Source organism: Uranotaenia lowii, chromosome 3 (genome assembly GCF_029784155.1).
Source record: "Uranotaenia lowii strain MFRU-FL chromosome 3, ASM2978415v1, whole genome shotgun sequence".
NCBI classification, from domain to species: domain Eukaryota; kingdom Metazoa; phylum Arthropoda; class Insecta; order Diptera; family Culicidae; genus Uranotaenia; species Uranotaenia lowii.
The window spans coordinates 9,117,708-9,133,843 of record NC_073693.1 but is presented as its reverse complement, the minus strand read 5'-3'; the positions used below and the strand labels follow the sequence as shown (position 1 = coordinate 9,133,843).

At 34.6% G+C, this 16,136-nt stretch overlaps 2 protein-coding genes across 4 annotated transcripts; one reads left to right on the top strand and one right to left on the bottom strand.

Moving 5' to 3' along the window:
• Positions 1 to 5,753: 5,753 nt before the first annotated feature.
• Positions 5,754 to 12,903, top strand: LOC129754984 (activin receptor type-1). Of its 2 annotated transcripts, XM_055751265.1 has the most exons (10): positions 5,754 to 5,877; positions 9,015 to 9,114; positions 9,217 to 9,252; positions 9,518 to 9,828; positions 9,900 to 10,123; positions 10,186 to 10,400; positions 10,465 to 10,687; positions 10,753 to 10,940; positions 11,000 to 11,225; positions 11,287 to 12,903. In XM_055751265.1, the coding sequence occupies exons 1-10, from the start codon at positions 5,823 to 5,825 to the stop codon at positions 11,437 to 11,439; spliced, it is 1,731 nt and encodes a 576-aa protein (XP_055607240.1). In that variant the 5' UTR covers positions 5,754 to 5,822; the 3' UTR covers positions 11,440 to 12,903. The 2 variants fall into 2 exon arrangements, with proteins under 2 accessions (XP_055607240.1, XP_055607241.1); XM_055751266.1 differs by lacking the exon at positions 9,217 to 9,252.
• LOC129754985 (uncharacterized) lies at positions 11,775 to 15,377 on the bottom strand. 2 transcript variants are annotated; one of them, XM_055751268.1, is made up of 5 exons: positions 14,901 to 15,377; positions 13,887 to 14,840; positions 13,563 to 13,823; positions 13,208 to 13,497; positions 11,775 to 13,054 (listed from the first exon to the last, which is right to left on the bottom strand). In XM_055751268.1, exons 1-5 carry the CDS (start codon positions 14,949 to 14,951, stop codon positions 13,015 to 13,017), a joined length of 1,596 nt encoding a protein of 531 aa, XP_055607243.1. In that variant the 5' UTR covers positions 14,952 to 15,377; the 3' UTR covers positions 11,775 to 13,014. The 2 variants fall into 2 exon arrangements, with proteins under 2 accessions (XP_055607243.1, XP_055607244.1); XM_055751269.1 differs by having other exon boundaries at positions 11,775 to 13,102; positions 14,901 to 15,376.
• Between the last annotated feature and the right edge of the window lie 759 nt (positions 15,378 to 16,136).

Here is a 16,136-nt window from a genome sequence, read left to right as displayed (position 1 = left end):
GGATTCATGGTCAAATTCTAATCTCTCTCTATTGAATTGTCCTCAATTCTTATCGAATGACAAAAATGACAAAATCGAAAAAAATGACAAAAAATTACAAAATTGAATAACATAACAAAAAGCGACCAAAATGACAAAAATGACAAAAATGACAAAAATGACAAAAATGACAAAAATGACAAAATGACAAAAATGACAAAAATGACAAAAATGACAAAAATGACAAAAATGACAAAAATGACAAAAATGACAAAAATGACAAAAATGACAAAAATGACAAAAATAACAAAAATGACAAAAATGACAAATGACAAAAATGACAAAAATGACAAAAATGACAAAAATGACAAAAATGACAAAAATGACAAAAATGACAAAAATGACAAAAATGACAAAAATGACAAAAATGACAAAAATGACAAAAATGACAAAAATGACAAAAATGACAAAAATGACAAAAATGACAAAAATGACAAAAATGACAAAAATGACAAAAATGACAAAAATGACAAAAATGACAAAAATGACAAAAATGACAAAAATGACAAAAATGACAAAAATGACAAAAATGACAAAAATGACAAAAATGACAAAAATGACAAAAATGACAAAAATGACAAAAATGACAAAAATGACAAAAATGACAAAAATGACAATATGACAAAAATGACAAAAATGATAAAAATTACATAAATGACAAAAATGACAAAAATGACATAAATGACAAAAATGACAAAAATGAAAAAAATGACGAAAATGACAAAAATGACAAAAATGACAAAAATGACAAAAATGACAAAAATGACAAAAATGACAAAAATGACAAAAATGACAAAAATGACAAAAATGACAAAAATGACAAAAATGACAAAAATGACAAAAATGACAAAAATGACAAAAATGACAAAAATGACAAAAATGACAAAAATGACAAAAATGACAAAAATGACAAAAATGACAAAAATGACAAAAATGACAAAAATGACAAAAATGACAAAAATGACAAAAATGACAAAAATGACAAAAATGACAAAAATGACAAAAATGACAAAAATGACAAAAATGACAAAAATGACAAAAATGACAAAAATGACAAAAATGACAAAAATGACAAAAATGACAAAAATGACAAAAATGACAAAAATGACAAAAATGACAAAAATGACAAAAATGACAAAAATGACAAAAATGACAAAAATGACAAAAATGACAAAAATGACAAAAATGACAAAAATGACAAAAATGACAAAAATGACAAAAATGACAAAAAGACAAAAATGACAAAAATGACAATATGACAAAAATGACAAAAATGATAAAAATTACATAAATGACAAAAATTACAAAAATGACATAAATGACAAAAATGACAAAAATGACAAAAATGACGAAAATGACAAAAATGACAAAAATGACAAAAATGACAAAAATGACAAAAATGACAAAAATGACAAAAATGACAAAAATGACAAAAATGACAAAAATGACAAAAATGACAAAAATGACAAAAATGACAAAAATGACAAAAATGACAAAAATGACAAAAATGACAAAAATGACAAAAATGACAAAAATGACAAAAATGACAAAAATGACAAAAATGACAAAAATGACAGAAATGACAAAAAGACAAAAATGACAAAAATGACAATATGACAAAAATGACAAAAATGATAAAAATTACATAAATGACAAAAATTACAAAAATGACATAAATGACAAAAATGACAAAAATGACAAAAATGACGAAAATGACAAAAATGACAAAAATGACAAAAATGACAAAAATGACAAAAATGACAAAAATGACAAAAATGACAAAAATGACAAAAATTACAAAAATGACAAAAATGACAAAAATGACAAAAATGACAAAAATGACAAAAATGACAAAAATGACAAAAATGACAAAAATGACAAAAATGACAAAAATGACAAAAATGACAAAAATGACAAAAATGACAAAAATGACAAAAAGACAAAAATGACAAAAATGACAATATGACAAAAATGACAAAAATGATAAAAATTACATAAATGACAAAAATTACAAAAATGATATAAATGACAAAAATGACAAAAATGACAAAAATGACGAAAATGACAAAAATGACAAAAATGACAAAGATGACAAAAATGACAAAAATGACAAAAATGACAAAAAGGCAAAAATGACAAAAATGACAATATGACAAAAATGACAAAAATGATAAAAATTACATAAATGACAAAAATTACAAAAATGACAAAAATGACGAAAATGACAAAAATGACAAAAATGACAAAAATGACAAAAATGACAAAAATGACAAAAATGGCAAAAATGGCAAAAATGGCAAAAATGGCAAAAATGACAAAAATGACAAAAATGACAAAAATGACAAAAATGACAAAAATGACAAAAATGACAAAAATGACAAAAATGACAAAAATGACAAAAATGACAAAAATGACAAAAATGACAAAAATGACAAAAATGACAAAAGTGACAAAAATGACAAAAATGACAAAAATGACAAAAATGACAAAAATGACAAAAATGACAAAAATGACAAAAATGACAAAAATGACAAAAATGACAAAAATGACAAAAATGACAAAAATGACAAAAATGACAAAAATGACAAAAATGACAAAAATGACAAAAATGACAAAAATGACAAAAATGACAAAAATGACAAAAGTGACAAAAGTGACAAAAGTGACAAAAATGACAAAAATGACAAAAGTGACAAAAATGACAAAAATGACAAAAATGACAAAAATGACAAAAATGACAAAAATGACAAAAATGACAAAAATGACAAAAATGACAAAAATGACAAAAATGACAAAAATAACAAAAATGACAAAAATGACAAAAATGACAAAAATGACAAAAATGACAAAAATGACAAAAATGACAAAAATGACAAAAATGACAAAAATGACAAAAATGACAAAAATGACAAAAATGACAAAAATGACAAAAATGACAAAAATGACAAAAATGACAAAAATGACAAAAATGACAAAAATGACAAAAATGACAAAAATGACAAAAATGACAAAAATGACAAAAATGACAAAAATGACAAAAATGACAAAAATGACAAAAATGACAAAAATGACAAAAATGACAAAAATGACAAAAATGACAAAAATGACAAAAATGACAAAAATGACAAAAATGACAAAAATGACAAAAATGACAAAAATGACAAAAATGACAAAAATGACAAAAATGACAAAAATGACAAAAATGACAAAAATGACAAAAATGACAAAAATGACAAAAATGACAAAAATGACAAAAATGACAAAAATAACAAAAATGACAAAAATGACAAAAATGACAAAAATGACAAAAATGACAAAAATGACAAAAATGACAAAAATGACAAAAATGACAAAAATGACAAAAATGACAAAAATGACAAAAATGACAAAAATGACAAAAATGACAAAAATGACAAAAATGACAAAAATGACAAAAATGACAAAAATGACAAAAATGACAAAAATGACAAAAATGACAAAAATGACAAAAATGACAAAAATGACAAAAATGACAAAAATGACAAAAATGACAAAAATGACAAAAATGACAAAAATGACAAAAATGACAAAAATGACAAAAATGACAAAAATGACAAAAATGACAAAAATGACAAAAATGACAAAAATGACAAAAATGACAAAAATGGTAAAAATGACAAAAATGACAAAAATGACAAAAATGACAAAAATGACAAAAATGACAAAAATGACAAAAATGACAAAAATGACAAAAATGACAAAAATGACAAAAATGACAAAAATGACAAAAATGACAAAAATGACAAAAATGACAAAAATGACAAAAATGACAAAAATGACAAAAATGACAAAAATGACAAAAATGACAAAAGTGACAAAAGTGACAAAAGTGACAAAAATGACAAAAATGACAAAAGTGACAAAAATGACAAAAATGACAAAAATGACAAAAATGACAAAAATGACAAAAATGACAAAAATGACAAAAATGACAAAAATGACAAAAATGACAAAAATGACAAAAATGACAAAAATGACAAAAATGACAAAAATGACAAAAATGACAAAAATGACAAAAATGACAAAAATGACAAAAATGACAAAAATGACAAAAATGACAAAAATGACAAAAATGACAAAAATGACAAAAATGACAAAAATGACAAAAATGACAAAAATGACAAAAATGACAAAAATGACAAAAATGACAAAAATGACAAAAATGACAAAAATGACAAAAATGACAAAAATGACAAAAATGACAAAAATGACAAAAATGACAAAAATGACAAAAATGACAAAAATGACAAAAATGACAAAAATGACAAAAATGACAAAAATGACAAAAATGACAAAAATGACAAAAATGACAAAAATGACAAAAATGACAAAAATGACAAAAATGACAAAAATGACAAAAATGACAAAAATGACAAAAATGACAAAAATGACAAAAATGACAAAAATGACAAAAATGACAAAAATGACAAAAATAACAAAAATGACAAAAATGACAAAAATGACAAAAATGACAAAAATGACAAAAATGACAAAAATGACAAAAATGACAAAAATGACAAAAATGACAAAAATGACAAAAATGACAAAAATGACAAAAATGACAAAAATGACAAAAATGACAAAAATGACAAAAATGACAAAAATGACAAAAATGACAAAAATGACAAAAATGACAAAAATGACAAAAATGACAAAAATGACAAAAATGACAAAAATGACAAAAATGACAAAAATGACAAAAATGACAAAAATGACAAAAATGACAAAAATGACAAAAATGACAAAAATGACAAAAATGACAAAAATGACAAAAATGACAAAAATGACAAAAATGACAAAAATGACAAAAATGGTAAAAATGACAAAAATGACAAAAATGACAAAAATGACAAAAATGACAAAAATGACAAAAATGGTAAAAATGACAAAAATGACAAAAATGACAAAAATGACAAAAATGACAAAAATGACAAAAATGACAAAAATGACAAAAATGACAAAAATGACAAAAATGACAAAAATGACAAAAATGACAAAAATGAAAAAAATGACAAAAATGACAAAAATGACAAAAATGACAAAAATGACAAAAATGACAAATATGACAAAAATGACTAAAATGACTAAAATGACTAAAATGACTAAAATGACTAAAATGACTAAAATGACTAAAATGACTAAAATGACTAAAATGACTAAAATGACAAAAATGACAAAAAAGACAAAAATGACAAAATTGATCACAATAGCAAAATGACATTGAAGAAATTTGCAATTCTAGCAAAATTGAAAACAATAACGTAAAATTACTTTAATTACAAAATCTTTAAAAATGTTGCAAATGACAAAATTGAAGTAAGTGATTCAAAGACAATTTTTATTTGCATGACTTTTTTTTATTTTGTCTTTTCACAATCTGTCATTTTTTCTGTTGATTGATTTCAAAATGAAAAAGTAAAGAAAATTTTAAAATTTGTAAGAAAGTTCCTTTATTATACTTTCACTATTCATCCCTTTGAAAAAAAAAATTAATTATCAGAAATTTTAGATTATTTCGATATTATTTTTTTCAATTTTTACGTGATTTCCGTGTTTAGCAACATGCACCATTTCGAAAAATTGAGAGATTTTCTTCAAACTTATCGGCTAGCAGCACTGCTGTCATTCGGAAAGAGACAGAAAAAAATCTCTGTAAACGCTCTCTCACTCAAACAGCACCAGCAAACCAAAAAGGAGACGACGAAGAACGAAAAATTCGAACGAGTGAACCGCACAGTTTCAAGATGGTGTTTTCGAAGTTTGGTTTTATTTTGCTAATGGCAGCCCATTTCGCGCAAGGTAAAGTCCCAATTCCGGCGACATCCGGTGTCCGAGGGTGCAAAGTATCGAATCCGGTCGGAGTACGGTCGAAAGTTGTGTTTTCTAGCCTGGAAAAGTGCTATCGAAAGTTCCATTTGGCTCTAGCGTTCATGGTGGTGGGATTCATTTTTCTTCCTCCGCTGCTGGAGGGTTCGTTTTCCTGGGATTTGCGTATTCCCTTGCGTGTGTGTATGTTCGGAAAGTGCGGGGGTGAGAAAGAGATGGAAGATATGGTTTTTTTTAGAGGGAGAAAAGGAGGCCGAGATTTATTTTCAAAGAAAGCTGATTCTGATTAGATTTTCGTAATTGTAATCCTATTGGAATATACGTACAAATTTGTGTATTTTAACTAAATAGGAACAATCATCAATTCTGGTTTAATCAATTCGAAGATTCGAAACGCTTTCAAAGGGTTCTGATGTCAAATTCGTTTGTTTTTATTGATTGAGGCGTATTTTCAACCTCCCAGTAATGTCAGCAATTCTGCCTTGAATTCATTATTCAATTTCAAAAATCCTACGAAATTTTGCAAAAACTCTAAGGAAGATTTGAATCTGTAATGTAACTATAATATAATTACCAATGTAATGCCTAGCGTTTTCGAATTTCTTATTTCAAAATCAATTGTTCAAAACTGCCTTAGATTAGTTGTTGGCAATCTCACACTTTAATGTATTTGTACCAGTTGAAAATCACAGAAAACATGTTTTAAAAACAGCTTTCTAATTTTTTTTTTCAAATTTAAAATAGAAATGAAACTTAAACGCTTTGCTCAAAAAAGTTTGAAGCTGTAAATGCTCAGCTGGAGGATCTTGAAGACCGACCGAGCGGCGCGACGCATCAAAACAAAACAGGCGAAAAGATGATCATCAACCCATCATCATGCACGCTTCTATATGCTTCGTTCGGATCCAACCAAGCGAACTGTTGCTGGTCTCTCCTTCTTTCTCTTGCTCTGGTCGATCCGTCCAGACATGACTCCTCAATGTCGCGACAGTATGGAATCCCGCACCGGTTCAGCCCAGCCACAGCTTGTTGCATTATTGTATACGAACATACAACGTTCTCTGTTGTGTGTAGCAATCAGAACGCGATCACCCGTTGTTTAGTGAATAACGCACGCCTGATGGCTAGCCTGAAGCTGGACTTCCATTGGCATCAGGCATGTATGGAGTTACTGCGTTTTAAGAGCTCGCTCCGTATGGCAGGCGTCGATCAGGCGGAGCTGTTTCCGCTTCTGGCGTCTTCAAATGAACCATGTTGGTCATTCATTAAAAAAAAATGATGGAAATGGTATTGGATAGAATATTTGAAAGTTTTTGAATGGGTAATCAAGAGTTTTTATAAATTAGCTACGGCAGTGAATTTAAAAATAATATTCAGTGTGTCAGACGAGCTAAATCATCTAAATTCTTAATTAGTTTCTTAAAGAATTGAAGAGCCTTGCGCTTTATCAATCTTTGCGTCACAATTTTTCTCAAGATCAAAATGGGTTTATGGAACGTAGAACTACGACCAACAACCTTATGACGTACGTTTCAAAATTGGTTACCAGCCTTGACAAACGTCAACAAATCGATGCAGTTTATGTAGACTCGAGTTGTAGATTAACAAATTAATCATAGATAAAATTCGTCGGATAGTCGTTCTGCAAATAAATCATCAATCAATAAATCGTATTTCATAGACCAGACTGCTTATACGACTGAGCAACGTGAATTCGACACCTTTTCAAATCACATCTGGATTTCCGGAAGAGAAGTCATCTAGGACCGTTGATCCCCCTTTTTTTTATCAACGATTTATGCGCCATCATTGAATCAGAAAAGTAAATCTAGATAAGAGGATTCTAGAGCTGGAGTTAGGCTAACTTGCGCAAATGGAGTCGAAAGAACAGTTCGTGCTCAATAAAATCTTGCGTATTATCACGAGAACAAGGATCGCTCGCATCGTTCCATTGCTAAAACGTTGAGAATCGCGAGTGATTAAGCGGTTTGAGGAACGATTGACCACCTATCGGAAGCCCAGAAGTGAAGAAAAATGTTTAACGTACAACACCAAATATCACAACCGTGTAGTTGGGGCCTTTCACCAGAACCCGAACGCCTCCGTTCGGAATGTGGCTAAGAAGCTGCCAAGGAGTTGTACCTCAACATGCAGACGAAAGTTGAATGCTGCATCATGGACGACGAAACATTTGTGAAGGCCGACTTCAAACAGATCCCCGGCAACCTGTTTTTCACGGTCAAGGATAAGTTCAGCGTTCCGGAGCATGTCCGCACTCGGAACATTTCCAAATTTGCAAATTAATTCCTGGTTTGGCAAGCCATCTGCACGTGTGGGAAGCTAAGTGCACCTTTCGTGACCCAGGACACGATGAACGGAAGGGTGTACATGAAAGAGTGTCTCCAGAAGCGGCTGCTTCCTCTCCTGAAAGGCCCACAACGTCCCAACAATCTTCTGGTCGGATTTGGCCTCATGCCACTACTCCAAGGACGTGCTGAAGTGGTATGCGGACGATAAGGTCAATTTCGTGCCGAAAATGTTCAATCCTCCCAACACTCCGGAGCTCCACCCCATCGAGAAGTACTGAGGTAGTGAAGACAGTCGAGGAACTGAAGAAAATATGGGTTTACATGCAAAAAACGGATGATTCACAGATTGTGCAGAATCTTGTGGCCGAGGTTAAGGCCAAGGTGCGGTCATTTGCGTATGGACTGTAAATAAAATATGAGTAAAATGGTAAAATGAAGTTAAATAGTTATTTTTCAATCCCTGAAAATTGGATGGCAATCGGATGAAAACTCGAATTTTGCGAATCAATTTTGTGCGCGGCAATTTCATCGTGGACACCCTTTACGACGACGAGCGTTGATAGCGAGGAAGTTAACACTAGAAATGAACTAAACACGGTTTCTTCCTGAAGAACACAAAAATATGACAAAGAAGTGGAATTTGAGGGTTTCGTGCACAATTTAGTCTGAAAAAGGTTTTGTTGAACTAAATTTTGAGACTTATCTTTTAATCTTTTTTAACATCTGGACGAGCCAATAGAATTCACCAAATTTGAATCGAAAAGAATTCTCATCCAACTTTTTCCAATGTTTATCTTACAGGCGACATCGGCAGCCTCATGTTGGACGAAACGATGGATCTGGAAGCCTATCAGCCAAATCGCGATCTTCCAATACAAAACTCGATCGAAACACATCCGAGGTAAGTTTCGCTGTGAAAGTGTTTTCTGATAATGTAGCGTAACTGTCAATCCATCGATGAATGACCCTCAAAATACTCTATCTATCTTATCACACTAACAAGGAGACATTCAAAATCTAAGAGAAGAATGAAACGGAGGTAAAGCTTTAGATTTTAACATAACGAAAGTAAATGCACGTTTGGCAATGTTCAATTTTCAGTTCCAGTTTAACTGTGAAATTTATTTTATTCAGCGAATATGCTTCAATTTTCAATTCATGGGTTCAATTTTTTTATGCGTGACCAATTCAAGTTTAATTTGTTATTATTTTGTATGTCAATCATATTATCATGTTCCATGTTTCTTCGTTTTTGGATCACGTTTCTGTTCCAAAATACTAACCACAAGCTCAATAATCCGCAGGTATAAATGCTACAGTTGCGAGCCGCCTGACTGTGCGGACACGACGGCCCATGCCCACCTGTGCCAGAACGCCATCCAGTGCTGGAAGTCTCGGACACGTGACAACTACGGTCGGGAGAGTGTTTCCCGGGGCTGTACCACAACCCACGAACAGTTGCCACTGTACTGCAACCAAAACCTGGTGACCAGCAGCAACGGCAATGGTGGGCCGAAGAAGCGTCACACCACCGGGACGTACAACATCGAATGCTGCACCGGGGATTACTGCAACGATGGGAACTTCCCAGAACTGCCAACGCTGCAACATCCAGGTAATTTGAGTGTTTTAAAGGATGTTGATAACTGGAATAAATATAAACGGAATTTGTACCGTTTATTTTAGAGGACGTCAAGAAGCTTGAAACGCAAACCTATTATTTGAAGCTGGCGGGAGCCATTCTTGGACCGATAGTGGTTCTTTTCATTCTATTATCGATTGGTGTGCTGTTTCTCAGGAGGAATCATCACAAGAGGCTTATGGCATCCCGAAGCAAACATGATCCGGAAACGTACTATTCCAGTGATGAAATTTTGAGGGCAACCAGCGCCGGGGACAGTACACTGAGGGTGAGAATTTTAACATTATCGTAAAAGTGGGGTAGCTAATTTGAGGTACTTGATCTCTATAGGAATATCTTCAACACTCGGTGACGTCCGGTTCCGGTAGTGGTCTGCCTTTGCTGATTCAGCGAACGTTGGCGAAACAGGTGTCGCTTTGCGAATGCATCGGTCGGGGTCGCTACGGTGAAGTGTGGCGTGGCACGTGGCATGGCGAGAGTGTTGCTGTCAAGATTTTCTTCTCCCGCGATGAGGATTCCTGGAAGCGGGAAACCGAAATCTACAGGTACCTATTATTTTTTACATCTATCTATCGATAAAAGATAAATAATTTTAACATTCTCTTTCAGCACTGTCCTATTGCGCCACGAAAACATCCTTGGCTATATCGGCTCCGATATGACTTCCCGAAACTCCTGCACCCAGCTGTGGCTTATCACACACTACTACCCGCTGGGATCGCTTTTCGATCATCTGAACCGAACTGCCTTAACCCATCACCAGATGGCAACCATTTGCCTGTCGATCGCCAACGGATTGGTGCATCTACACACCGAGATCTTCGGAACTGAGGTTCGTTATCCATCAGTAGTGCCTTTTTTGTCTTATGAACTAAATTGAAAATCATCTTTCATCAGGGCAAACCAGCAATCGCTCATCGGGACCTGAAAACGAAAAACATTCTCGTGCGTATTAATGGTACCTGTGTAATCGCCGACTTTGGACTGGCCGTCACTCACAGTCAAACGACGAATCGAATCGATGTCGGTAATACTGCCAAGGTTGGAACCAAGCGATACATGGCACCGGAAGTGTTGGATGATAGGTTCGTTATACTTTCCTTATTTCTTCATCAACATTACTCTCATCTTTCAATGCTTTCAGCATCAACATGGAGTGTTTCGAATCTCTCCGCAAAGCGGACATCTACGCGATTGGTTTGATGTTCTGGGAAATATGTCGCCGAACACTGTCCAACGGAATTGCCGAGGACTACAAGGTACCGTACTACGATTGCGTCACGTCCGATCCGAGCTTCGAAGAGATGAGAAAGGTAGTCTGTGGCGATAATTATCGGCCGTCGATCCCGAACCGATGGGTTTCCGATACGGTAAGTTAGGCTTTTTTGGATAAGAGTAAAATTCATCTACCAACGATTTCCATTCTTGTAGCTCCTATCCGGTATGTCCAAGCTAATGCGCGAGTGCTGGCACGCGAATTCCAACGTCCGACTGCCGGCGCTTCGAATCAAGAAAACGCTACTGAAACTGGCCACCTCGGATGAAACGGTCAAGCTCAACTACGATGGTGAAATTTGTGTTTGATGGCAGTTACGATCAACGATATTCATCGTTTGCGTTCAATCATCATTCTCAACACTAACCATCACCATCCTCATGTTCATCGCAAGCTGAGGTCCAACATAAGGAACCCTTGTAGTGTTAATGACCAGAGATCGACCATAAATGGTAAAAGGTATATCATACTCACATCGTCATCATAATATCAATCAATGTTGGTGTTTCACGAAGCATGTGCGGTGAGTTCCAAATTCGGAATCAAGATTGCTCGCGACTAGCGCGACATGATGAGAGGCTGTTAGAGAGAAAACTTTTGGACAAGACATCGAGGTATGAACGGATTGAATGAGTGATTCCTTAGTGGTTCCAGTGAATTTATTACTGTACATATTTATACAACCGTTAAAATTAGTTATTTAGAGCAGTTGATGCTAAAATATCGATTGCAGATTTTTTTTAGACAGACTGACTTCTCTGCAAAGTGTCTAACATTGCAATAGTCTTAATTTTATGTTTTTTTAAACTCCTTCGAAATTAGTATTAAGTGGGATTTTCGGCATCTTCCTTCTGTCCGAGTTGTTCGCGTGTTTAACCGATAGACGGAGACAATTAATCATGAAAAAAAAATCAAACAAGTTAGTTTAGACTTTCATTCCCCCAAAGCCATACAAATCTGTCTTGTAGTTTAAGCGTAGCACCTAGTTTAGAGTATAGAAGAGCGACAGCAAAACTGGAATTCGTGTTTCATAATAAATCATCAGTTCAGTATTATTAACTGAATGCGTATAGGGATTATAATCAGAGCATACACAATGAAGTGATAGGTATTTACAGAACAAGATTAAAAAAAACAAACAATAAAACGAAAGCAGTCGATATTAGTACGCAGAAAAGACTCATGTCGTTTCAAAGATAACTATTACAGAGGATGGTACTAAACGAGAAACGTGATAAAGTCGCTCATGTTGATTGGTGACAAAGCCTACATAATAATGGCCTTATTTTGGATGCATTTTTTTCTTTGCAAAAAGATTCAAATGACTTTTTAAATTAAAAACATTCTTTACTGAATTTGGCTATGGAAAAACAAAATTGACAGCTTTAGAGTAATTCTCCAAGGAACCCAATTTCTACTCATAGTTTCTGAATCAAGCTGTATCGAAAAAGTAGAAATCTAACACAACCTTCGCCTCTATTTGTTCAACTGCGTGCAACTGGTTATCAGTTTTAGTGTTTATAGATTTAACATTTGACTAGCCCGTAAGCGATATATTTATACAATATTGAAATATCCAACAAAACACAGAAAAGCAAATCATTAAAGTATATTGTAGTCGTAGAAGTTATACGATAGATTGAAATGTTGTTTCTCGTTCGGTTATCAGAATCGTATCATGTGGATGAAAACATAAAGAAAAAGATTTCCTTTTTTTCGTTCTTTTAAGCAATTATAACAATAATAGACATATATTTTAGTTAATGATTTGAGATTTGTCGGGAGCGAAAACTTCTTTATCCGAACTGTCCATAGTTTCCCAGAAAGCATCGAAAGAACTTGAATTCCTGAAAAATTCCTCCGTTAGGGCCAGGGAGCTTCTATCATGAAGATGTCTGTGTTAGTGAAAATCCCTTCGAAGCCCTTGAGAAAATTCGATGTATGAAATGAAACATTTGCTCGAAATGTCAACTGAAACCAACATTTATATCTGTATTTGAAATTTTCCCAGGGTACTCAATTCGGCTGGGAAATAAGCAAAATTAAACTTGAAGCATTGAACTTTTTAGAACCTACACATCACAAATAACTTTGCAGCAGGGAATCCGCTCCCTGAATCCCTGAACTCCACTAGCCGTTATGTGCGAGCATTTTTCAATCTCAAGCTGCCGAAGTTTAGGACAATTGGTGGTCAGTATCACCAGATTAGTATCGGTCAGGGTTTTGCAATCCTCCAAACGAACACTCTTCAAGTGGGATGCATCCTGCAGCCAGCCTTGGATTCCATGTTTTATTATGACCCGACGGAGGCAATACCTTTCTAGCTGGTTCATCGTTCTAAGAAGTCCTGAAGGATGACAGGAAGGCTTTGTTGGAAGAAGTTAAAAAAAATTAAATAACGACACAGTGATAAGATCTTTCTTCTGCTTACAGGTCTTTCAAAGCCCTCCGTATAGCCCATCTCAAGATGGACAATCCCGCTCACCAGTCGTGGTATGGTGCGAAACATTTCCTCCGGATTTTCGACATCCTCAAGCGCCAAACTCTCCAACATCGGCGCGATATCTGCAATGAACTCAAGCAAACTGATCGGAAATCGACTGCCGGCAATTTTCACCTGCCGCAGCGTGGGGATTTGTATCGGCCAGCTCGGTGACTCCCGAAAGTAGCAGGTGCCTTGCAGGGTAAGATTCTACGATTGCAGAGCAAAACCTGTTCAAATTAGTGATAGGAAGCAGGGAAGCAATTTCCAAACCTCCAGAAGCCGTAGATTGGTAATGTCCTTGAGCGCGTCGCCATCCATGTAATCCAAACTGAGCGAAAGACTTCGTAAATTTGAACAATGGTCACATATCGTTGAAAACATCGGGGTCCTGACCATAAACTTGGGATGGAAGATCAGTTCCCGAAACGATCGGCAATGGTTGGGATTCCGGAAGAAGGACACACATTTGGTAAGTATTCTTTGATCATGTAGCTCCATCCGGTCTAACGTCAGGTGGAACAACTTCGGAAAACTTAAGTCACCCATAGTGAGGAACATCTCCGGAAAGGGTGACTCAATGGCTAAATTAGTCAGTTGATTTGAGTAGCTGTGAAGGAGTTCGCATGCTCTTTCATTTCTGACCGTGATTTGTAGGAGTCTAACGTTCGGAAATTTTGACTTAAGTCGCTCGAAGGCTTGAGTTTTAGAAGATGTGATTAGACAAAGGCATTCCAAGTTCGAGAGTACAACCGGCGTGTCTTCTGAGAACCAATCATTCGCAAGGTTTTGATCGACATGTACTGATCCATTATTCGTCCTAACGCATGGAAATGTCCACGTTTCTTTTCCGGCTTTCCAATTCAAAATGATTAATTTCTTCAAGTTCCTCACGCTACTGAGCAAAAGATTCATTTCTTGTGGCTCCATTCGCTCAACACCTGTCAGTAGCAAACTTTCAAGTCTATCGTTAGATTCGAGTAACGGAACCAAGAGACTCAAATCAATTTCGCAATTGTCGAACTGGAGTGAGATGTGACGGTAGCATCGAAGGTTTTGGCCCAATGTGTAGAACAGCTCCGGCTGATTGTGTGTCGTTACATTGAGGCTCAAGTAGATTCTGTCCATGAACAGTCCGGTGAAAGTCAGGTGATTCCACAGACGGCATACCTGAGACGCAATCAGTCGCGTTCGGAAGTCCAAATGATCAAACACGTACAGCAATAGCTGAAAGGAATATTCGGTTCGAAAGATTCTCCTGTTTTCAAGTTATTAGAGTTCGCTTACCTCATTTGGAAGATCCAAAATATTTAGAAGCTCACTATTTTCCCTAAGCATTTTCCTTTATTGCGCCCTAATCAAAAGCTTCCGAATGACTGTCAATGCTCGAAATTGTTCAAGATCAAGATGAATTTGACTACCGATTCACTACATAGCCATATCAGCTGAAGCTGTTTTGTATACGTCTTACTAAACATTATAGGCTAGACTAGACAGATGTACTCTGGATGGCGAGTACCTATACATTTTTGTTATGCTTTGAATGCGCATGGCTTGTAAACATGAGAGGAAGCATGTAGTAGGTATGTAGGTATATAACGGTGAACTATGAATGAAAAAGGAATGAATATTGCGTGTGATTTTCGCGTGCTTTCAGACCTAAGTCATCGAGTCAACGATGATCAAATGATTTCATTGTTAAATCGGTATCATTCCTTGGAGAAATTCGGTCTGCCTTATGAATCAAAAGTGCCAAAGCTCGTCATAATTGTCTACTGTAAGATATCTCCAAATGCATCATCGAAGTTCCTCGTAACCGTCAGATTTCAACAGCTTGCACCACATGGAGAAAGAGTTTCCTCGTTCCTCCTCCGTGTTTCCTCGTTCTATTGATTATTTACAGGACTTTAAAACTTTGAAATGACTTGAATGTGTAATAATTCTTCAACTAAGGTAGTCAGAAAACAATATTTATTACACGACGGTTAAATTACATGTTGTCGGTTCTTCACTTCTAAATTGACTGACGCAGCAACTCCATGAGCTTTACATAAGGTGTGGATGAACTCGGTTTGCCGTGGTATAGGTGATCGAAAAAACGTAAACATTGTGTGTATTACAGTGATGACGTCATAACATCATCGGGGCTGCAGTTCGTAATATAGTTTACTAGAAAAGTTGTCAAATTAACATGATTAAAGTACTATAATACTGAAAATAGTGAACGCTCGTATAAAAGGTGAAACATATATCCTTGTTGAGTGAATTTCCCATCTCAAAATGAGTATTGAATGGCTTTTTTCAGCGTTATTCGGTTGTTACAGAACGCGTTTTTTTACCGTGGATTGTTCCCTTGTCGTGGAATAACCATCTTAGAAGATATTGTTATCGAGGGCGATGACTTCAACTGATCCCCAAGTTTGCATTTCTCTGTAGAAATTCTTCGACTACTTGCTTCCGGTTCCTCACTTTAGCTCTGATGGATCGAGCAGACTCAGTTGGAGGGCAACGAACGGATGGCAA

Bases quoted from the DNA above. Each gene is read 5' to 3' on its own strand.
- LOC129754984 (XM_055751265.1), top strand. From the start codon at position 5,823: ATGGTGTTTTCGAAGTTTGGTTTTATTTTGCTAATGGCAGCCCATTTC. The intron at 9,253-9,517 runs GTAAAGCTTTAG...AATAATCCGCAG, and splicing joins AAGAGAAGAATGAAACGGAG to GTATAAATGCTACAGTTGCG. The intron at 9,829-9,899 runs GTAATTTGAGTG...CGTTTATTTTAG, and splicing joins GCCAACGCTGCAACATCCAG to AGGACGTCAAGAAGCTTGAA.
- LOC129754985 (XM_055751268.1), bottom strand. From the start codon at position 14,951: ATGCTTAGGGAAAATAGTGAGCTTCTAAATATTTTGGATCTTCCAAAT. The intron at 13,824-13,886 runs GTTTGGAAATTG...CTGCAATCGTAG, and splicing joins CCAATCTACGGCTTCTGGAG to AATCTTACCCTGCAAGGCAC. The intron at 13,498-13,562 runs GTAAGCAGAAGA...CTTCCAACAAAG, and splicing joins CGGAGGGCTTTGAAAGACCT to CCTTCCTGTCATCCTTCAGG.